This window comes from Electrona antarctica (genome assembly GCF_951216825.1).
Source record: "Electrona antarctica genome assembly, chromosome: 16".
NCBI classification, from domain to species: Eukaryota; Metazoa; Chordata; class Actinopteri; order Myctophiformes; family Myctophidae; genus Electrona; species Electrona antarctica.
Genome location: NC_136797.1, coordinates 17,731,575 through 17,755,667, shown reverse-complemented (window position 1 = coordinate 17,755,667; position 24,093 = coordinate 17,731,575). Strand labels below are relative to the sequence as shown.

General features: G+C 42.4%; 1 protein-coding gene across 2 annotated transcripts in view; it reads left to right on the top strand.

Annotated features, from left to right (window-relative positions):
* Positions 1 to 24,093, top strand: part of plppr1 (phospholipid phosphatase related 1) — a 76,842-nt gene that overhangs the window by 42,116 nt on the left and 10,633 nt on the right. For both annotated transcript variants that reach the window (XM_079524749.1, XM_079524750.1), the window contains exons 4-6: positions 11,335 to 11,467; positions 15,793 to 16,043; positions 17,642 to 17,818. In XM_079524749.1, coding sequence (XP_079380875.1) covers positions 11,335 to 11,467; positions 15,793 to 16,043; positions 17,642 to 17,818 — 561 coding nt within the window. The remainder of the gene's footprint in view (positions 1 to 11,334; positions 11,468 to 15,792; positions 16,044 to 17,641; positions 17,819 to 24,093) is intronic.

The following is a 24,093-nucleotide window of genomic DNA, read 5'->3' as shown; positions in this document are numbered from 1 at the left end:
CTTTGCAGAAGATGATACATGCAATATTCTTTTCTGCCATACAATGCTGCTTCGCAAAACAGTCTCATTTGTTCCACCACTGTAGTGTACAGTAGCTCCATTGCTCAATCAATGCCTCTAGAACAGCTTTCCGCTCCACTATTACACCTCATATAAAAACATATCAACACAAATAAAGATTTAAATCAATGCAAGACTGCCCTACTGCAGAATAACACACAATAATTGTGTACCCACACAGTGTTTTCCTTATACAAGTGCAGTGCCACACAGAATTCCACATGCTGTGTCTTACCACCGGGGGCGGCTGTGGCTCAGGAGGTAGAGCAGGTCGTCCAATGATCCCTGGGTCGGCGGTTCCAATCCCGGCTCCTCCTGTCCACATGTCGAAGTGTCCTTGGGCAAGACACTGAACCCCACATTGCCTCCAATGAGTCGGTCGGTGTGAGCATTGCCACCATTGGTGTGTGAATGTGGGAAGTGAGGACGCTGGCGTCGACTGTTCGCCGCTTCACCTCCCAATGTATGAATGAATGAACCATTGTAAAGCGCTTTGAGCACTTGGAAAAGCGCTATAAAAATGCAATTCATTATTATTTATTTAATTTATTACCAAGTACTTTGGAGTTTGGACATGGAGTTTGGACTAATGCAATATCTTTGGAAAAAGCAACATTACAGAGTCCTGCAATGGCCACGAGACCTGGCAGAGATCTTCGCTCCGCAGGGCGCCACTTTCTAGTTGATAGCCTAGTTTTACTCCTACTGTTAATTAGACTATTAGACTGTAGCTGAAATTTGCGAGAAGCTTGCTAAATATAATTCCACCCTCTCTTGTACTTGGTGTAAACAAGGCTTTTACTCATCTCAATAACTCCACTGCCGACATGCTGCTCACCTTGTTGTTCTGCACATTCAGCGGTGAGGTTAATGATCTTCCTTCTGATTCACAGAACACTTTTCTTTCATGTGCACCACTCAAACTTTTTCTTATCTGCCACTTTGAGCGCAGCCTCTGCATCACTTGTCACGCACGAGTATGGGTGTATAGGTCACAACCTTCCTTTGATGTTGCCACAAACATTAATATTATTGATGGACAGAACATTTTGTACTATTTCCTCCGATCAGATTCTATGTAGATCGGGAAAATGGCCCATATATAGAGCCCCGGTACGACCCCAATTAGACCCCAGTATATTAAGATAAGATGTTCTGCTTTATGTCAAAGCAGACTAAACATACTGTAGTTCTGTTGTGCCCTTGATCTAAGTAAGAACCATTGTAATATGAGTGAGTTTTTCGGTCGGTCGGTCAAACAGACAGACAGACAGACAGACAGACAGACAGACGGTCCAGCTAGTCTGATTCAGTTCATAAGAAATTAAAGAGCTAAAGGTGGTGTATTTAGTATGTAGATTTGTAGAGTTTCTTACTCCTTAACACTTCTTAATAAAACAGTGTAACACAGCAAAAATATCAATTCATCTTGCTAGTGTAACAAATAATACATATCTTGCTGCATTATGCTAATTCAGTATGTTCACTGTATCTTCATTCTTCGGCTTGCCAATTAGAGATTTGACAGCTACAATTAATGGGTTTACCAATTGGAACGTTAGCTATTGAATAGAGTGCCAGATAATTATAGGGTAATAGTTTATAAGCCATGACTTGTGAGTACTCTGGCACACATTATCCCCCCTCTCTCACTTCTATCCTCTCTGACATTCTTTACTGTATGCTACTGAATAAATCGGAAGTGCCATTAAAATGATGTTTAAAAAAGAATTGCATGGGAAGTGGCAGGTTGGGGTGGTGGTTATTACGCCCTGCTCCCCTCCTGGTAGGTAAGACATTTAATTTGCAACCATTGTAATTTCAGAATTGCTAGAGAGTTCTTCCAGAGGTTGCCCCTGGTCTATAAGAGTACTAATCATCATTATTATAATTAGTAATTAAACAAAATGGTGTTATTTAGAGAGATTGCTATATGTATTGTACAATTAAAATAATGGGCTTCTCAGTTTATATAACGGAGATGGTGAGTGACTCTATCCACATGTCTCCCTTCTATTCTTCCCTCAGTCCTTGCCTCTGTCCCTCCCTTCTCTCTCTTTCTGTCCATTTCCCCGTCCCTCCTTCTTTATCTCTTGCCCTTTGTGCTTTTACAGTATTTGTCTCTTGATTTACATCTACCGTACATGTTCTCATGGCAACGACATCCGTCGTTACGCTATCGTCAAACTTTCTAATCTTGCCCTTTGAGAGTGCTGTGTCAGGTGGTTTAACCCATTTTGGGCGGGAACCCCTTATGGTGTTTCAAGCATTCTGTTATACTTTAGCTATTGAAAAATAGCAGATCTACAAGCTTGTAGGTCTGCTATTTTTGAAAAATCGTAAAAATGCGGCACAAATCTTTGAATAGGTATATATTCTTTCAGAGCGATTTTTTTTTAAAATTTCGACGTCCGGCCTAAATGGGTTAATGCGTGACACTGTAGGTCGCACTCTCTTGCTCCCCACATGCGCCATAAACCCGCAAACAGCAGCCAATCAGAATGAATGATGACAGGGCTGGGACTGGGTCCAATTAGCGGAGACGAAGTGCTTCATGCAGAATGTTCCACGTGACCAGACCTGGTAGAAGGTGAAACCGGTGCGTCGACGACGCTCAAAGCCTGCTGTTATTTATGACTTATGACGAAAAAAGTGTCGAAAAAAGTGTCGCTCGACAAACAATGTGCCAACCCTTTATATATCATTTTGGACATGATACTTTTTTTTCCACCGGTAGAATAAATTACCATAAAGCCATTTCAAGCAGCAGACACGGCTCACAGCTGTGTCTGGCCACAGCTCATTCACACTCTGACTAATAAAAAGCTCTTGGAGTCATTCATAGCCTTTGTGAAAAGTCACTTCTCCTGCATGAATGCAAAACGTTTTTGGTAAAAGTTTAAAGCTCTTCAATTTGATCCTGTTCCAATTCCTATTGTGTCTGCTCATTTGTTGCTTTCATAATTTCCAATTCCACTTGTTTATCCTGTATCTTGTACAAGTGAAATTGCTATCCAACCTAAACAGTTATGTTATATTTACTAAACAACGAGCTGGAGAGACGCAGAGAGTCCTGTTGCTGAACGAACACTATAGCAATGATTACTATGGGAATATAGAGCTATGCTACACAATTTGCAAAACATGGCAAAGCAAAGCAAACTTACTATATTTACCCAGGGTATCTGGGCTAAGCTCAAGAACTTGTTTCCAGCCAGGCCCTGCTCATAGAACATTTCATGGTAGTGGTTCAATGCCTTGCTCAAGGGCACTTCAGTACAGCATATTTATTTGGTGTAGGGCTATCCTATATTACAATTGAAAACATGTGCCCAAAAGCACGCACAGGAACAAAAGGCACCAGCTACTACGTCACTGACACGCTGCAACACGCTGCAACACACACTGCAACAACACACTAACACGACACAGCCTTACCCTCCGCGTCGATCCACGGCTATCTCCTCATGTCGCGCCGCACGGCCACATTTAACAACACCCGCGTAAAAACTGTCATTGCACTGCCACTAGAGCCGCCTCCCGACCACACTCACAAACAACATCAATATCAATAATAAACACAAACACGCCACAAGCACCGACACCCCCGCCTAATTTCTTGCCACGTCTATGAAAACAAGCCCAGAAAATATGCCATTCAACACGCTACTTACAACTCGCTTACAATTCGCGGACCTGGCAACACTGCATCCTGTTTTCCCATTGGCTACGGTTGCTTACAACACGCATTTGCACTGCATCTTGGGAGCAACACAGCTTAATGTAGGGGTCACCGATTGCTGTGCTACATCCCCCTCATGTTCTCACCACCCCGTTCGGCTGCACCACACACACTAACCTACACAATTCTCCACATGCAACACAGGGCCCTTATTGGCTAGCCCCCTCACATGGCGATCCCCACGCAGCCAACCACAGGGCAGCCAGCCACACACACACACACACACACACACACACACACACACACACACACACACACACTCATTCTAACTTGCATGCACAGCGCCGCGATTACATACACAGTTTACCATACGTCCTCTTTTGGGGGCCTGTCCGGCCAGTCCGGGTGGTTTTATAAATACCTTCAAATGTCCGGGGTTTTACACGTATCGCCTGTAGTGTATCGCTACGCTCACAGACCATTCACACCAATGTGTATTACAATGCACGTTCAATGGTTCGTAGTGGAACAACACTGAGAGGTGGACTTTCAGCCCCAACCCCGGAATGTGTATTCTTCATAACTCTGCATGCGCTGCACGCTCACACCACTACCACTGGTCCCGACCGCAGATCAGAGAAAGGCTCGCTGGCTGCTCCGCTGTCTGCAGATAGACAGACAGCGGAGAACTATCTCATCATTGACATGCAGAAAAAGTAGCCTGCTGTTTTCTCAGCTTTCTGACTGACCAATGAGAAGCACATTGTATTGTCTGCAAAGGAACTATGTGTCTGTCACAAATACAAGTTCTGTCCTGCAAGCCCATGTCATGTCAACACAGACAAGGCAGCTGTGCGCGCGGTGAGTCCTGCAAATTATAATGACCCAATATTATTTTGTACAACCTAGCAAAGCATAAGATATGATGGTTTGGAGAATAGGCTGGTCTCTCTTTTTACAACAGATAAGCCATTGCATACAGGTTCTCAAACTTTTTAATTTCAAGGACCCCCATAACTCTGAGAGTCAAACCAAATGGACCCATAACAGTCCCATTTCATTCCATTTCCACAGTATCAGAGTTAACAGCTATAAAAGACTCCATTTGGTTACATTTTGACACTCTCAGAGTTACAGACCTGTAAGGGTCCATTTGGGTCCATGTGTTACACTCTCAGAGTTACAGACCTATAATGGGTCCATTTGGAACCCCCTCAAGGAACCATGAGGGTCCCTGGATCACACCTTTCAGAGCCACTGCTTTAAATAAATACATAACTAATATAGAGCATATTTGATGCATTTATTGTTAGGCTCTAGATTCTTTTGACATCTCAATTTAACACAACCGCCCACGCACGGCACATGCACGACGTGCACGACGTGCACGCGCATGTGCACATCCACATCCACATGCACGCGCGCATGTGTCCTCTTTTTGGTAATTCAGAATATGGTATGCCTACACAGTTAAAATAATGCAAACACGCAAATCGCACGAACGACTGCGTCGACACCTGGCGTGGAACAAACGGGACCAACCGAGGCGCATATATGGATAAGAACAACAACACTACACGCGCGCGCGCGCACGCGCTGCAACACAAAACAGCTGCATAAAACGCGTGTCACTGTGGACTTCTGTCTCTGTGGACTTCTGTATCGCAACGCGGGGCAACGCAACTCTGGGATGAGCGGGCCGAAGGCCCGCGAAATTCTAGTATCATACATGAGAATCTATTACGATGTTGGAGACAACATTGTTTCCTAGACCAGCTATAGTTACCAGACATTTCTTTATGTCTGAAAGGCCTGGAAAACTTTTCCTTTTCTGAGAAGCTGCCAAACTACTGCCAGCAGCATGTGCTAAAGAGTTTCTAGGATGTCTGCAAATCTGTCAGTTTGGACCTGCCCAAAATATGCCAGTGAATGATGTTGTGGTCTGCTTTTATATAGTGCCTCTTTCAAAGGTGCTATATGTGTTCGGTTCACATATCCACACACCAGTGGGGCAGGCAGCCATGCGAGGCACCGACCTACAGCGCAACCATCAGGAGATAGTTAGCGGTCCATTGCCTTACTCAAAGACACTTCCACCTGATGCCAGGAGGAGTTGGGATCAAACCAGGGGAACCTTCCGTTTCCCAGACAACTGCTCTACCTTCTGAATCACAGCTGCACAATCTAGTGTTTCATCTCACAGATTAAGATAACATGAGATTAGATAAAGCTTTATTGATCCTCCGCCCCGGGATGGAAATTCAGGTGTCACAGCGGCAAAATCAGCGAGAGTGAAACACAGGAGAGGTTCATGTAAGAGTAAGAGCTGAGAACCAAACCAACAACAAATAAATAAACATAAAATAAAGTAGCAGCAGTAGTAGTCATCATCATCATCATCATCATATTATAATTCTGACTGTCTGAATGTCTGTCTGAATGTGTGTCTGTTAGAAACACTGCCGTAGCTCCTCACTGCTTGCACCAATCGCTCCCACTTTTCACACAGGCATTGACCATAATAATATGGAGGTCTTAACGAAGCCCTTTTTCCAATTTAACAAATTATAAATTAATTCTGACAATGTCTGTCTGAATGTGTGTCTGAATGTGTCAGAACTCAGAAACACTGCCGTAGCTCCTCACTGCCTGTACCAATCGCTCCCACTTTTCACACAGGCATTGACCATAATAATATGGAGGTCTTAACAACGCCTTTTTTCCAATTTAACAAATTATAATTTAATAATGAATTTATTAGTGAATTAAAAATGCGAAAACGCACCCAGGGTGCAGTACCCCCCGTGGCCACAGGGCGCAGTACCCCCCCACGACCACAAGGCGGCAAGTATTTCACAACGGGTAAGGGAAATGAAATTAAATGATTGAGGCCCTGCTCATAGAACACATTTCATCGTAGTGGTTCAATGCCTTGTTCAAGGGCACTTCAGCGGTGGTAATTTTAACGTGTCGGACCGCTGATTCGAACTGGCGACCTTCCGGTATCAAGACCGCTCCGCTATCCGTTCGGCCACCGCTGCCACTATGGCTAGTAATAATAAATGATAGTAACCATGATGCATGATTTATAGAGCATTTATCAAAACAAAGTGGCTACTAGGCCTCATTTTCCCCTCTACACCATATCTGTTCGCTGAAAATAGCTCAAAAACGTTTGAATTCAGGCGCTTGGCATCATGTGGTTAATCCTCTCACCTTGAACACAGGACTATGTCAGCAAAACCTGTAGAGTGGTTTATAAACTTGTCACATAAAGACAATCAATAGACGGTAAATTCTGACAGTGTATTTATCTCGGAGAGAGTAAAATTGATCCTCGAGTGTCTGTAGACGTCCATGAGAAGGAAATGAGATGTCAATCCTGACCGTTGTGGGCAGATTTAAGGGTCCAAATCATGCATGTTGTCATACATCAGACACTTTGAGGCCGTCTTTCTCAAAACAATCGGTGACTATAAATTAGTACACATGTAATGTCCCCTCTCTTTTGTTCTGTTTGCAGTGTGGAAATAATACTGGCATGGTCTATATATTTTTTATTAATGGACCTTCATTTAGGGCTATAAAGGGTGAATTGCTGAATGTGCATGCGCTTTTACAACTCTGTTTTACGATCACACAGTTACCCGACACACAACACCACCATTACATTAAAATCAACTCTAGAGTGTGGATAAAAACATAGACAATTTCGTTAATGTGCAATAGCATTTTCCCTGCTCTTGACAATGGATTTATATTATCCTGAAGAAATCTGGTTATTATGACATGTGTGGGCATATCTTGACCAGTAACAGCCAAGATGTGTACAGCTGATACAAATTTAATATGTATCACAGACTGATGCGTATAGGTGTGTGCACAGATAAGTGACAAGTCCTGAGACATACCGGTACAGTATTTTTGAGGATCGCACGCACGCACGCACGCACACGCACACGCACTGATCGATGTTTAGGCTTTAAAACATTTATATGTATTTTTCAATGCTGTTTCTTGTGTCTTGTCTTTGTTGTATCTTCTTAGACAATATACAGTATAGCAGGTTGTCATGGATCAACCATTTCAGATCATTCTACTGAGACGGAAATTGCAATGCAGACCTAATTTATTACTTACTTGGAAATGGTGAAAAAAACTCTAATGTGATAATCCTGGAGGAGGACAGGGATTAGAAATACCTGCTGGCTAGGAACATAAATAGCCAAGTGACCAAAGGCTGAGTAGATTTTAATGACCTTAATTCGATACTTTAGTTTCCCAAAGTACTGTTTATTTTGGATACAAATGTGAAGATACACCATAGTGGAGAGCCACAGGCCTAGTGGCAACAAGGCCTCAGGAGTTACAGCAGTTTGGTAATTGGAAGGTCCACGGTTCAATACCCTGCGCCACTTGGCATTGTGTTGAAGTGTACTCTTGTGCTGAACCCCAAACCGCTCCATATGAGCAGGTTGGTGGTGCTTAATCCATTTAGTCCTGAAGTCTTCTAAATCATGAACATTTTCTGAAAAACCTCATGTTTCTCAACATTTCATGTCAAGGACCCCCAAACATATATGTAATAGGCTGCCGACCCCCATCTGAAAATATGTTGTTCCAGGGACCCCCCCAGAAGCAAAGATTTGAGTTAAAAACATTTGCTCTGAAATAATCAGCAGATCTACACGCTCGCAGATAGCAGATCTATGAGCTTGTAGATCTGCTATTTTTCAATAGCTATAGTATAACATAATGCTTAAAACACCAAAAGGGGTTCCCGCCCAGAATGGGCTAACATGGCCATTGGTGTGTGAATGTAAAGGATGCATTTTAAAGTGCTTTGGATGAAGGCACTATATACTGTAAATAAATGCATGCAGGCTTGCAACTCACTTTTTGTTATTGCTCATATCAAAAAGTCTGCATTCCCAACATTTTCAATCCTCGCACGTCATCTTCACTTAAAACGAGATGCCAAGTAACCTTAAGAAGATGTGTGACGCATCGCTCTTAAAGACTTTTTGATATGGAGCATTAAAAAGTGAGTGGCAAGCCTTCCGTTCTTAAATTCATTCACTATGCTTTATATTTTAGCACCAAGATAGGAGGGTGTGCGTTAATTTGATCTTGACTATAAATGGGAGGGATGAAAGACTAAAAAAAAAGATGAAGAATGAATCCTTAGACAGAGACTAGGAAAAAAACTTATTTATGCATGCTCAACCACGTACTAAATTCTTTGAAGTGCATAAGTCATAAGACCATTGACAGTGTCGTATGTATTTTAATGGAGACAATTGGAGACTATTTTTTTGGGGTGGGGGGGGATTATATTTGACCCAATTAAGTTAATTACGTTTATTTCATTTCTCTTTAGGTCAATCCACCATACGAGTGCATTGAAAGGCAGTTGGGATTAGATTACATAAATATCTGCAGGGTACAAATGAGATAATTTCCAGGCGTACAGTGCAAGTCCACAGTACGAAGTACATGCATTCTGGGCTATTATACAGTGTTACAGTAAGATATACTGTAGATTCTTTCTGACATCAAACCAAAGCAGATGGGTCTCAGATGGGCTGCCATTTGACCCATATGTCTTCATTCATTCATCTATCTATGAAGCTTTGTGCTGCTATTAGGGTCAAGGCTAATAAATACTTAATGGCACAGCCCTTTTCGACGTGTGTAGCATGACAAAAGTGCTGTATTTTTAACTGGTTGGTGTGTCTGTTGTGTCTTTTCCCCCAGATGAAAATCAATTATGTAATAGTTGTTGTCATAGCATTGAATGTCGGTGTACCAGTCAGTCAGCGAACGGTTTGAACAACTTGATGGATTATTTTTGCCAGTTGACAGCAGCAGAGCATCAGAACCAGTACAGCAGCGCATTTAAACATTTATGCGTTTATCTCACACGTGCACACACACACATACACATACACAGTTGAAGGCCATCGATATTGTCCTTTTCTTTTTGCTGAGTTTTGCGTGATCTGCGCAAAAGGACAGTTAACCCATTTTGGGCGGGAACCCCTTTTGGTGTTTTAAACATTATGTTATAATTTAGCTATTGAAAAATAGCAGATCTACAAGCTCATAGCGCGCCACCGAGTGGCGCGCTACGAGCTTGTAGGTCTGCTATTTTTGAAAAATCGTGAAAATATTTATTTCAGAAAACTGGAGGATTTAGAAGGATTTTTTAAAATTTTGAGGTCAGGCCTAAATGGGTCAAATGATAAGGGACAATATCGGTGGCACCCAACTGTACACGCGTGTGCGTGTGTGCGCGCACACATACACGTGCGCACCCGGCCACCCCATATATATATATTTTGTAACCTCAGTGGCTCCTGCCGCTCCAGGCCACATGGAGAGAAATGGATTTGAGTTGTGTTCACCGCGACATTGCTGATGATAAAGCACCATTCAAGGGAAGCATTGCCAAGGAAGAGACAGAGTTCTGCGTTGCCTGCCCTGAGGCCCAAAACACGCTCTGTCGTGCAAACACACGCACGCACGCACACCATGCGTCTTCAGCGTCCCGCTTCTCCTCAGACAACTGTGGGGAGAACTTTGTATTGTGTGCCCAGAAGCATTCTTCCCATTAGGTCTAATGTAATGTCCACTTTAATGGACACCGCAGAAAGCCTGTCTATAAAACACAATGGCTGGTACACAGTTCGTACAGGGTCAAAATGTTGCTGTGCCTTCTAATGTCACCTCAAAACTTTGTGGAAAATGTCTATTTCCTGTTTGTGTATGTGTGCGCTTTTGCTGCTAAAAAAGCAAAGCAAAGTTCTTTGTTTACCCAGGGTAAGTGGACTAAAATGGTAAATGGTGCATTTATATAGCGCCTTTATCCAAGGCGCTTTACTAAGCTCGAGATGCTTGTTTACAGCCACGCCCTGCTCATAGAACATTTCATGGTTGGGGTTCAATGCCTTGCTCAAGGGCACTTCAGCGGTGGTAATTTTAACGTGCCGGTCCGGGGATTCGAACTGGCGACCTTACGGTATCAAGACCGCTCCGCAAACCGTTCGGCCACCGCTGCTATCGATGTGGTTCCAAACCTTGTCTGGATCAGGGCCCACTTGAAAATCTAGAAAAGCATTCGCATTTAATCCGAGGACTGAAGCCAAGTTACATGATAAACGTTGGGACATTTTTTATTTGCGTAAGAGTAAATGGTGTTTGAATGCATGCTGTGTTGTATTTTGCTGTCTGAAGAATAAAAACGAGGAAGAATGTAAAAATCGATTGATCCATCAATCGATTGTATTCCAGCCTGGCTCAATGGAACTGACATGGTATACTTTCAATTCGTATTTAAAGTTGTTTTTTCAAGGTTTTTAAAGAGTTTTTGTATATTAGTAATGTTATATTGTCAATAAAATCTTAGTGTTTTGTCGATTTATTGGAGACTTACTTGCAACATCCTGAAAGCCTGCCAGGGGGCCTGGGAATCGCTGACGTTTGTGCCTGTCATGTTTGTTTGAGAGTCTCAAGCTCAACTCTCACTCTCTCCCTCTCTCTCTCTCTCTCTCTCTCTCTCTCTCTCTCTGCACCTGTTTGCTCCCGTGTAGATTTTCATTGGAGAAGTGTCCATGTATGTGATGAAATCGACGAGGGAAGCTCTCCTGGCCCAGGAGAAGACTATACTGACCGGAGACTGCTGTTACCTCAACCCCCTCATCCGGCGCATCGTACGATTCATAGGTAACGAAACTTACTACACGGAAAAAAACTCCTGCAAACCAGTGTATAGCAGAGTTGTCATTTATGGCCAGTTGGCCACTACCCACAAACAAGGGGTTAACGAGTGGTGACAGACAACCACATGAGGCGATCTACCTGCAAGCTTTCATCATACCTGTAGGTAGCAGAGAGAGTAGACATGGCAGTAACTCATACTGCCTTCACAAAGTGCAGTAAGTAAAGTACGCAAAGTGTCAAACTGCTGAAAATGTCTAGCCTGGGACCAGGCTAGACATGGGGCCATGCTAGAAAATGTGTTTCAAAGGCTAGAACAAATAACTAAAATGACTAAAACATAAATAAATCGTTGCACTGCATGATCAGCCTCAAAATGAACCTTATACTGAGAGGAAAAGGGAAGTCCTTGGGCTTAACTTCAGCCACACACTCATCGAGACAAGGACATATAGTTAGGGTTGTCTTTATTGGGACATGTTAGAATTAGTAATAAAAATAGCCATATAAGGACAACGCTGACCGGTTTCGACCCACATGGGTCTTCCTCAGGGAGTGCTTTCTAGCATTTTAACCATATACTTGGATTGAGGTGAGTGAGCTTGAAGTTAACCCATTAAGACCTGAGGCCGATTCTACAAATCTAAATCCTATTAACAGTTATTTGGCTGCGGATCCCCCTCAAAATAGTTTGTTCCAGCCAGGGACGCAAAGAAGCAAAGATTTAAGTTTTTGTAGATTCAAAGATTTGCACACATTTTCAAGACCTTTCTAAAATTGCAGATCTAGAAGCCTGTACTGTATATCTGCTATTTGTGAATAGCCAAAATATGAAATAATGCTTTTTAGCTCCTAATCTAAAATGAAAAGCTCTCCCAGTTTTAATGGGTTAAGCCCAAGGGTTTCCCATTTTATCTCTAGAATCTACATATTGACTTCGTAAGTACCTTGGATACACCTGGAATGGATCATTTTACTATGCCAAACTGTGAGCACCCAGTATCGTCGGTACTTTGAAACGTGTACTGTATTGCTTCCATCCAAATTCCTGCACGTTCCATTATTAGCACAACGGCATCACCCATACAGTATATCAATAGAGCCATTCCTTCATTCAAGCGATTCGATTAGGTAATGTTCCTAAATGTGATCGATGTGGCATGGCACATGGCATCCTTGGTCACATGTTGTCACATCCCAAACTAAAAGCGATATAAATCAGTGAGGATGGACGGCGTACTACACAACAGCCTGTACACAGTGTACAGTGAGGATGGACAGCGTACTACACAACAGCCTTTACAGTGAGGATGGACAGCATACTACACAACAGCCTGTACACAGTGTACAGTGAGGATGGACAGCGTACTACACAACAGCCTGTACACAGTGTACAGTGAGGATGGACAGCGTACTACACAACAGCCTGTACACAGTGTGCAACACTCTTGAAAACAATATATTGCATTGAGGGTTTGAGCTGACAGGCCCTGGCTATTTATGTCAATCAATCAAGTCACCTTAATACAAGTGATAGATTATATATATTTTAGGAGCATGTCATGTGGTCTACCTGCACAGCCTTTGTGATCTACTGGTAGATCACGATCTACTTTTTGGGCACCCCTGTGGATTACAAATGGACCTGTAATGTTACATTTACACTCAGTATTTTGCTGTGTACACCATGGATTAATATAATTATTATTATTAATTCTATAATAATAATAACTTAATTTACTTTAATTCTGATTGTAGCACTCCCTTTTTTGAATCACAATCGGCGACATCACTTGGCTGTGTTGCTATGCTCTGTACTGTACTGTACTGTACTGTACAGTACAGTACAGTACAGTATACTGTTCAAATACTGGCGATATTCTTTATTTGAATGATGTACTGTAATAGTAACTGACTTCATGTGGATGGGCACTGTGTTGGATGAGACGCCTTTTTGCTTCACCTTTGTGTAAGATGGTTGAGTCTAATTAATAATCACCACATGGGTAAAAGGTTTATAAAATGTGTATTACACTATAAATCTACAGTGTATATACCCATACAAACAGTATATGCTCGCTATCGTTAGAAACTATTGTCTAACTCTAACTCGTATCATTCACAGATTACTGGCTCCTGTGGAATTTGTAGTTGCCAGCTTTCTCTCTTTTTCCCCCTCTCGCCTTCCTCTCAGCATTCTGCTTAATTTTATAATTTTTGTAATTTATACTATTTATGGTGTGAGTATAACTCAGGCTTATTCCTCCCCTTCTCTGTCTCATTTCTCTCCTCTCTCTATCTGTCTCTCTGTCTCTGTCTCTCTGTGTCTCTGTCTCCATCTCTCTCTATGTCTCACTTCTCTCCTCTCTCTATCTGTCTCTCTGTCTCTCTGTCTCTGTCTCTCTGTGTCTCTGTCTCCATCTCTCTCTCTCTCTGTCTCTCATTGCCCTTCACACACAGTCTCGTACCCAACACCGCTACTACCCTCCAGGCCTGGTGAATGAGCAGACAATGCAGAGTAATTTCATGGCTAGGCAGCCCAGATAATCAGCAGTCATATTTCACAACCCGGAAGAAAGCACACTTACACACACACACACAGTCAAACTACTACAAACCTCACTGGTGCCAGTGAGGGCCCAAGGGTCTGCCAGTGCAGGGGCAATCACTAATGTTAGCCTTGCCTTGCCTTTCCTTTCATCTCATGTTTCTCAGGGGGCATTGAGAGAACGTTTGGGGTGTGCAAGAGGGTGAAATCTTTGAAAGAGGGTGCTTTTGTATTTCTATTATTTGTTATTTGGAGTGCATGTTGTCATTATTTGATCATTAGAACCTCCTTTCGGCATCTAAAACTGCAGTCAAGTGAGGCACGGTTTGTAAAACCATGACCGTTGGTATTTGCACACATAATGGTGTAATTATGGTGGATACGTAGCTCGGAGTCTCTTATAGCTGGCCAGTTTTAGTCTTGATTAATTCCCAACTTTGCCTGTTCATGAAAACCAGGAGAATATCTGTCAATGGCTCATGGACAAATGCAATTCCTTTTCAGGACATCCAATTGTGTTCTCACATTACATCTAAAGACTTCATACTGCCCATGTCCTAGCAATGCTGGGCAAAAAGCACGTTAACATCATTTTGCAAGAACATGCTTTAATGTGAATATAACTATGGGAATATAGTATAATAAGTTATATTCCCATTAAAGTATTTTCTTAAGTTGGAAGACGGTGTGCATTAGTTTTTCCTGTAACTCGAAATGTATAAAGAATTGTACAAAAAACGTATACAGTACCCTGAAACAGAGTCTAGACAAAGAATGAGAGAGCGCACCTCACTTGACCACAGTCCATAACGTGATTGATTCTGGTACCTGCATCAAATTAGCGCTCTTGATTGCTGTTTGTGATCAATAATGAGACCCAATTACAGTTTGAATTACAGTGGTGTAAAGTATCAAAGTACATTTACTCAAGCACTATACAATTTTGAGGTATTTGTACTTTGCTTGAGTATTTCCAATTTCCAATACTTTTACTTCTGCTCCACTAAATCTCAGAACCAAAATTTGTACTTTTACTCCACTACAATTATTTGAAAACTTTAGTTACTTTGGAGATTTTAATTTATTAACCACTTCAATGTACATTTCGGCCAATTGAAAATAGCAGATCTACAAGCTCGGCTATTTAGATTTTGTACACATTTTGAACTTGTGAAATGGGATATGAGTACTGCAATATGAGTACTTTTACTTTTAGTACTTTAAGTACAATTTGATGCCGATACTTTTGTACTTTTACTTGAGTACATTTTCCACCACTGCCTATATATAATTATACCAGTTGTTTAACACTAAATGGTAATACAATAGTATCCCTGGCCTATTTTAAGGCTATACAATTCTACTTCTTTTTCTGTTTTGCCCCGTGGGAAGTAGGCTAATAATGTTAGTTTATCTATAATTATTTTTCTATAATGTATAAGTAGAGATGTCCCGATACTGTATCGCTATCGGAAAATAATCTGTATTGGCCCCTATTTGTCATATCGTGTCATATCGGTATCGGCGAATATGCCAGTCTAACCACCGATCCGACACAGGGGTAAGGGGTTGACACTATGGCAGGTAAATTAAATGTTGGGGCATGTCGAGTTGCCCAAACTGCAAGTGCACATATGAGTGAGCAGTCTACTATAAACACAACACGAGAGCACAACACTGGTATTCGGTATCGGCTAACGCAGATATTGTGGTATCGGGATCGGTGTTGTGTACATCTTCTTTGTGCTACTTCATTCGTTGCTTGTGTTCTCGTGTGCCCCAGGTGTGTTTGCGTTCGGCCTGTTTGCAACGGACATCTTTGTCAATGCCGGCCAGGTGGTCACCGGAGGTCTCTCGCCGTACTTCCTGACTGTCTGCAAGCCCAACTACACTGGCACCGAGTGCCGATTCAACCACCAGTTCATCATAAACGGCAACATCTGCACCGGCAACCCTGTTGTGGTGGAGAGCGCCCGGCGGTCATTCCCGTCCAAGGACGCTTCTCTGAGTGTCTACTCGGCAGTTTATCTAACGGTGAGCAGACTGAGCAACACACACACACACGCATGCGCACGCACGCACGCACACACACACCTACCTGCTTACGGTTATTCATCTTGTCCGATGATGGCAATCCTGCCTCTGCTACTTGTGGCTGTAGAGATCAATCCACACTGTCTGCCACACAAGCATGCACACACACACACACACACACACACACACACACACACACACACACACACACACACACACACACACACACACACGCGAACACTAATCTGTGTTTGATCAAGGAGACAGGTTGAATCTGAAGGAACAGCTGGCTTCTTCCAAGTCCATAAAGCAGCTCAGAGGTTATGTTGGATTAAATGAAACTTCCAGAAATTACAGTGGATCCCCATTCTGTGGGGGCCACCAGCTGGTCGATGGTCTGGTCATGCACCAGAAGAGGGCAATATGAGAATGTTTCGGAGCAGTCGATACAAGTTCTTCACTGCTTTTGGTGTGACTTCTGGGAATGTCTGGCTGTGAGGCAATGTAAGGACATCTATTCGGACAGTGGTTCCCAAACTTTTCCATTGCCAAGGACCCCCAAATTGACCTAACTTCTGGCTGCGTGTCCCCTGTTATTGATTGCTTTTTGAAAACGCAGAAATATGAAAATTAGTAAAGAAAATGCTGAGCGTGACGAAGCCAGAGGATCGGCGATGGTGAGATCAGTTGTATTAACACATTTTGTGCCCAAGACGTCCACAGATGTCCTATGAATTACCGCATGTAGTGCCCAGGACGTCTGTGGACGTCCTGGGCCCCTTTTATTTTTTTATTTTTATTTTTTCTTAAAGAATGTCAAAAAGTGGGCACCCTGGGTCGCCATTTTGAAAGATTAAACGGGCACATAATGTGTTAAGGTAGAGTGAGTCTCCTTTAAATTTCTCTGTGCGAGAAATGTCTAGAATTCTGCAAGCTTCTCCATCGTTCCCGCTCAGCGTCTTTTGATTAGTTTCCCCTTCAAAGTGTTACAAACAGTACACACAGCAATACATTTCCATTGGGTTCCATCCTGTGTCTTCTAAAACCCTTCAATTCAATTACATTGTTAAAGATGTCTTTGCAACATCAGTAAATCGTCCATTTGTTGATTAGATTTGTCCTCCGTTTCTATAGGCCCTGATACGCCATATCAGTTTTTGTTTTCAATATAAACGATAATCATAATCAAATGTTCAAAACTCTCATTATGGGAATACTTTGACGAAAACATTCCATTTGAGTTGGAGCTTTTTTCCCTGCGTCTCATGTTGCTCGTTAATATTAAATGTTAATTGTTAATTGTGTTGTCGATGTTTATGAAAAAGTTGATACGTGTATCAGGGCCTTGTGTGAGGGAAAGTATTGGGTCTCAATCCATCCTCCATTAATGAGAATGAAGGTCTTTGCTGTTCTGTTCTGTTCTGTTCTTTTGTTTTGTGCAGGACACGGTGAGTGTTTTCCTTAACCCCATGGGACACATCACAGTGAATCAAACTGAATCACCTGGCGTTTCTTTTCATTTAAAAGTCTCTTAATCTAGTTTAATTTAATCTAGTCTATTCTAATCTAATCGAAAGTCTCTCTCCCTCCCATTTCAGATGTACATCACCAGCACCATCAAGACCAAGTCCAGCCGTCTTGCCAAGCCGGTGCTCTGTCTGGGCACGCTCTGTTCAGCCTTCCTCGCAGGCCTCAACCGAGTCTCGGAGTACCGCAGCCATTGTACAGACGTGGTGGCCGGATTCATACTGGGATCAGCTGTTGCTCTGTTTCTGGTAAGCATAGGAGTGGAGAGGATGTGGATGTGTGGGATGTAGAGCGGCCGGGGGATGAAAGAAAGATGGAGACGTGGAGTTAGGAAAGAACGACAGAGAAATAAATAAAGGCAGCACTCGATTCAGGTATGAAACCTTGGTGTGGCTCAGGCTGGTATATTAGAACGTATCCATCCGGCTTGTTTTTTTCTCCATGTTTATATTTTGTGTTTGTCTTTTCTTATCACCCTACGCCAATGGTGCAAGGAGCTTTATGCATCCAGTTGTGTCAGAGCATTTGTGACCAGATTTGACTGAGAGCCAGGCAGACTCTTCACATACTAGAGCATGTCTGAAATTAGTGTCAGAGCTGAAGTCGACATGTAAATATGAAATAAATGCTTAAATGTAGCTAGGTGTAATGTTAGAGACCACAGAAGTGAACCTTTCAATCCTGTTTTATCAAGACATTACTCTATAAGCCATATCTCCAAAACTGGTGGGTCAAACTGAACAACCAATATGTCAATTTGAAGCTATTATTCACAGCTTTCACATGACATGACAAAACGAAAATTCAAAATCAAATCCAATGGCAGTCCCTCAGTCAAATTTGGTCACATTTGTCACAAATACAAAAATTCTCTCCCTCTCACTAACTGCATCATGTGTGCATGCACTTGTCAGACACCCACAATTCACCAATAAGGACGGGACAGACTAAGTATATTGTAATTCCTCTTTGGGGTAGAAGAAACTATAGTTTCCCCCTCCTGCTCAGTTGCCCCACAATCTCCATGTGTAGTGCAGTGAGTGGTTGGCCATGACAGTATCCAGCTTCCCCGCTGCACCATCACCACCTCCTCCAACCTGTCCAGAGTAACCCCAACTACTGAGCCAGCATTCCTGACCAGCCTGTTCAGATTTATTGTGGCCCCAGCACTGTTGTGACCCACCTTGTAGGCAATCTGTTGAGTGCCATTACAGTCTCATAGAACATCTGCCTCATCTTGTTACAGCCTCCTCTGGCCTTTGCTGTGTAGAGGGCATCCGAGTTGTCAGACCTGACCAGTACTTTTCCAGGTGCACTCCCAGGAACTTGTAGTTGTGTTATTTTAACATTTGACATTGCTTGGTCTGCAATGCTACAAGTAATACTAATACATCAACACACACCATGTCTTGTTAGTTTGGCTGCATTGAACGCAATGGTGGATCGTCTGCACTGTAAAATGAATCCGATTTAAGTCCAAGGCGATCGTTAAGGTTAGAAAAGATAAAAAACATAACTGTTGAAGTTGGACTGGAGCCTCTACAGAAAGAGCGAGTGCATTTTCCGGCACCGGCGGCACCCTACCCCAGACCTTAACCCTAACCTTACGATTCTACAAATTCTACAAATGTCTTCCTGACAGTTTTCTGAAAAACCTCATGTTTCTATGTCAGTGGTGCTCAAGGACACCCAGAATTATCTGTATTTGGCCGCCGACCCCCATCTGAAAATATGTTATTCCAGGAACCCCTCAGAAGCGGGGAAGGGAGAAGCAAAGAGTTGAGTTAAAAACGTTCGCTATGAAAGAATATACATTCAAAGATTTGCACGACATTTTCACGATTTAAAAAAAATGGCAAACCTACAAGCTCGTAGCACGGCACTCTGTGCCGCGCTATGAGCTTGTAGATCTGCTATTTTTCAATAGCTAAAGTGTAACATAATGCTTAAAACACAAAGGGGTTCCCGCCCAAAATGGGTTATACTTATAGATACCAGTAAGACACCCTGAGGACGAGGGCGTGTGCACGCATCCACCTGGGTGACGGCAGACTGCTGGGCATTGGGGAGTCAGATCAACATATGGAATGAATTCTATATGGAGCGTGTCTTGAGTGTACAGTGTTTGGTGAGTTCAGATCAACATAATGGAATGTCGGAACAGGTCAGCTCCATATATGGAGATCTAAGGGTGGCAGTGTGGGCAGTGTCTTGAGTGTACAGGGTCAGATGAGGTCAGATCAACATATGGAATAAATTCTGTATAGGCCATATATGGAGCGTGTCACGAGGCGTGACGGACTGACTGACAGGCTTTGCAGGTTTTCATAGTAACATGCGACCTACAGTCGCAATAAAATGTAAAAAAATAGCCTAAATGGTGCATTTATATAGCGCCTTTATCCAAGGCGCTATATATAGATTGTGCATTACATTCACCCATTCACACACACATTCATACACCGATTGCGGCGGAAGCCATGCAAGGTACCAACCAGCACATCGGGAGCAATTTGGGGTTCAGTGTCTTGCCCAAGGACACTTCGACATGTAGACAGGAGGAGCCGGGATTCGAACCGCCGACCCATGGATCATTGGACGACCTGCTCTACCTCTTAGCCTACCGAGCTCATATTTAAATCTTGTTTTAGTTGAGCTCATTTTTCCTCCATTCAACTTCATCATTAGACATAATAGCGGGACACAATTTATGCAAATTAATTGATGTAAATAATTCATTAGAGAAATTAAGACACGTTTGTCTTTTTTTGAGTAGCCTGAGGATGAAAGCTATTAGAAGCACACAGCCAGGGGGACCCGCCCTATCTGAGAACGAGGCAGACAGACACTGAACCAGGAGGGTCAGCGGAGACGGAGAGAAACCATGGAGGTCCACGGAGAGAGACACACAGAACATTATTAAATCAATAGGAGCTATTCCTCTGTAGAAAGGTGCTCAAGAATATAAATGTCAAGGAATAGAGCCACGCGATGCGTGATAGACCATTTTACGGCACAACCCCCCCCCACCTAACGCCCCTGCACGCACGCACGCACGTGCACGCACACGGAGTGAGAGAGAGAATACCCTGTACATTCACCCATGCCAACAATCCTTTACATCTCTGCCCAAGCAGGTTTATAATTCCCTAATCACTTTAAGATTCTAATCACTGTACGCATTTCTTTTTATTTGCAATATTTTTCAAAGTAAAGGCTATTTTCGATGTCAGTAATTAAGTGAGAAAGTTGCATATTATTCTAGTGGGTCCCGGTGGAGGAAAGGGTAAAATGTTGAAGTCTGCGTTTGGGAAAAGAAGGATTTGAAAGGGAAGAGAGAGAAGAGATAAAGGAGGGAAGGGAAGAGAGAGAAGAGATAAAGGAGGGAAGGGAAGAGAGAGAAGAGATAAAGGAGGGAAGGGAAGAGAGAGAAGAGATAAAGGAGGGAAGGGAAGAGAGAGAAGAGATAAAGGAGGGAAGAGAGAGAAGAGATAAAGGAGGGAAGGGAAGCCCATTTCTGCTGAGGTTCCAACACTACAGATCAGATTAGTCTGTGTTTCAGAAGTGCTTCAAACACAAGTGGCGAGGCATGTGTAAGGTTGGACAAACATTGCAGGAATAAGATGTGATGGAGAACAGAAAGTGATAAGCCAGAAGAAGCACTGCGCCGACACTGTAGCTAAGTTTGCACTGTAGTCAGCCGCCCGTCACCCTGTGGTTGAAAAAGGAGACTGGGTGGAGAGGAGGAGGAGGAAGGTAGTGTTGATTTTGACAGCAATTTTGATTTAGCAATTTACAATTGAAGTTCGTTTTGGTCATATTTTAGTAATCTAAAATGTTTTAGTGTTCGTCTAGTTTTAGTTGACTAAATATCATAAGATTGTGGTCGACTAAATCTACAGTTGATTTAAAATGTATTTTGGAGGGTCTTGATGGTGTCGTAATGATTTTAAACTTGGTTGCATGCTGAAAATAGCAGATCTACAAGCGTACAATGCGTTGCAGTGCGACACGTTGTGTGCTTGTAGATCTGCGATTTGCAACCAAGCCTAAAATGACTAGTTTTTATTTGACGAAATTGTCAATAGATTTAGTCTTAGTTTTAGTCATCGTAGCTTGGTTTTTTGTTCGTTTTTATTTAGTTTTTGTCAGTAAAAAAAAGATTTAGTCGACAAACATTTTTCTTTTTATTTATTGACATATTTATTGACATAAATATTGTGAATATATGGACTATTAAATAATACTTCAGGATACAATGACATCTGTTTTGTGGTTAATATATAGGCCTGTAAGATACATTTGACCTTTCATCTTTTCAGGGGAATTGCTGATACTGAAATTTGCTGTTGCTGAGTTGTGCATGTGTTCAATTTAGTGGTTGCGCTGGACACAAACATTCTTGCTTAGGGCCACCAGAATCCTAGGGCCGGCCCTGCTGATTACTATGGCATTGTCTCCATGTTTGCAATTTCACACAATAATCAAATTCTAATTGCTGAGTGCAGTCATGCTTCTCAGAGGATGGACCCTACTGATTTCTGTGACCCCATGGCCTTGCACACAACACAACAAAATTGATTGGGCAGATTAGTTTGAAACTTGCTCAGCAGACTGATGCTCCCTGGAGGATGATCTCTAAACATTTATTTCAGTGACTTTATTATCTGTCCTGTGGCCCCAACTCCAGGTCCCAATTTCAACTGGGCACACGACATATCTCTTATTCCAAACTGGTGGGTCCTCTTAGCAGGAAGGATGAAATGTAAGTGGAGAGAGAGAATTGAGAAAGAAGGAGCAGGGGAAAATGAAAGGAGAATGAGTGTAGATATTAAGGATTGAGACAAATGGATAAGGCTAGAGAGTGAGAGAGAGAGAGAGAGAGAGAGAGTTCTCCATCATCCATAAATCGAAAAGGATTTATGTAACCATCTCAAAGGCCCCATTCCATTGAGTCATCAGTGGATTCTGTGCAGTGGGGCAGGGTGCGGTGAGTGGGTGTAATTGGGGGTAGAAGTGGCTCATCTCCAACGTATTGATTTGAAATAAAATTCTAAATAAATATTTTTTCCTCAAATTGGCAGTTGAGCTGACATCACAGCAGACCGTACAGTTTACTGTACACTACAGAATCAAGTGTCTCATATTTTATAGCAGGGAAAATGCTAAGATTACTACAGAAACGTCTCCCCTTTGGTTCAGGACGCGAGATTGTTTTTGTCCAAGGACGGTGCCGGGAGGGAGCGCTTAGTAGCTAGTAACGTTCTCACTCTCTCTAATTATACAACCACAGAACCCAACTTGGGCAGCCACCTCGCTAGTCTAGTGGTCTTGGTATTTTAATTCAAATCCATACCTCACGAGTTCAAATCCTGCTTCTACCACAATTTTTTCCAACAAGCGCAGACTACTTTTTTTGGACAATAAAGTTGTTTTTGTGAATTTAGGGTTAGGTTTAGGCATAGTTTTTGTGAGGTTAGGTTTAGGCATATAGGCACTTGTGTGCGATCCAAATGAACACAACACACACTCCCCTACCCCACTGACAACCAATCACAAGCCGAGATCCCGGCACCATCCTAGGAAAAATAAAAAATAAATCTCACGTTCAAGACAGCCTATAGCCTATAGACCTGGTTTGGTTCAGTGGACCATGGACAAGTTGCAATCGTTCAGAATTAGATTTCTGAAATAGATTTTCAGTGCAATGTTGTAGTAGTAGTTACATGTTGGAACAGTGACGATGTTGTGTGCAACCATTTTAGAAGTGCATTATTGTGTGGAATTGGCAATAATTATGAGCATAGCAACAATAATTGGCAGAAGGGTGTTTACAAAGAATCTTACGGATATACGAATCCATAGACTGTGAAAGTTTATAGGGTTTATTTTTATTTTTATTTTTTTTCTCATGACAAAGGCCAGAACAAATCCAGATCCCCTCTGGATTTTGGGCAGGTACTGTAAAAAAGATAACTCTGGTCATATGGAGGTTTTAAGATTTCAAACGGCAGTTTTGACCCACACATTTCCCAACATATTTATCCTAACTGAAGAGGCAAAGGTAGCAATGCCACTACAGTATGTGTGGCAGTAGAGCGAGTATTCTTGCTCTAAAACTGGATCAAAACCGCTCTCGTATGCTGCCTGAAGGAGGACAAGATCAGGCAACTCTGACTCATGACTGATACCAGTATACGTAAAACATTTGATTTCAATTCAGCAGCTGCTGCTCACTGCCACGACATTGTCGCAAATTAATGGATTCCTGTACACATTTTAATGTCATTTATCCACTTGTGCAACGCAAAAGCTTAATTTGTATGGTCTGTGTGTCTGGAGCTAATCTTGCAAACCGCTAGACTGTTCGGCTACAAGTATGCCAAAGAAAGGACCTCCATCCTATGTTGTACATATTTTATTGTATTTTTTAGAATGAAAGAAATCCGAAGGGGTTGAAACCTAGCCAAAATATTCATAGATAACTGAGGTCATTATGAAGTCTGAGACCCACATTGGGGAT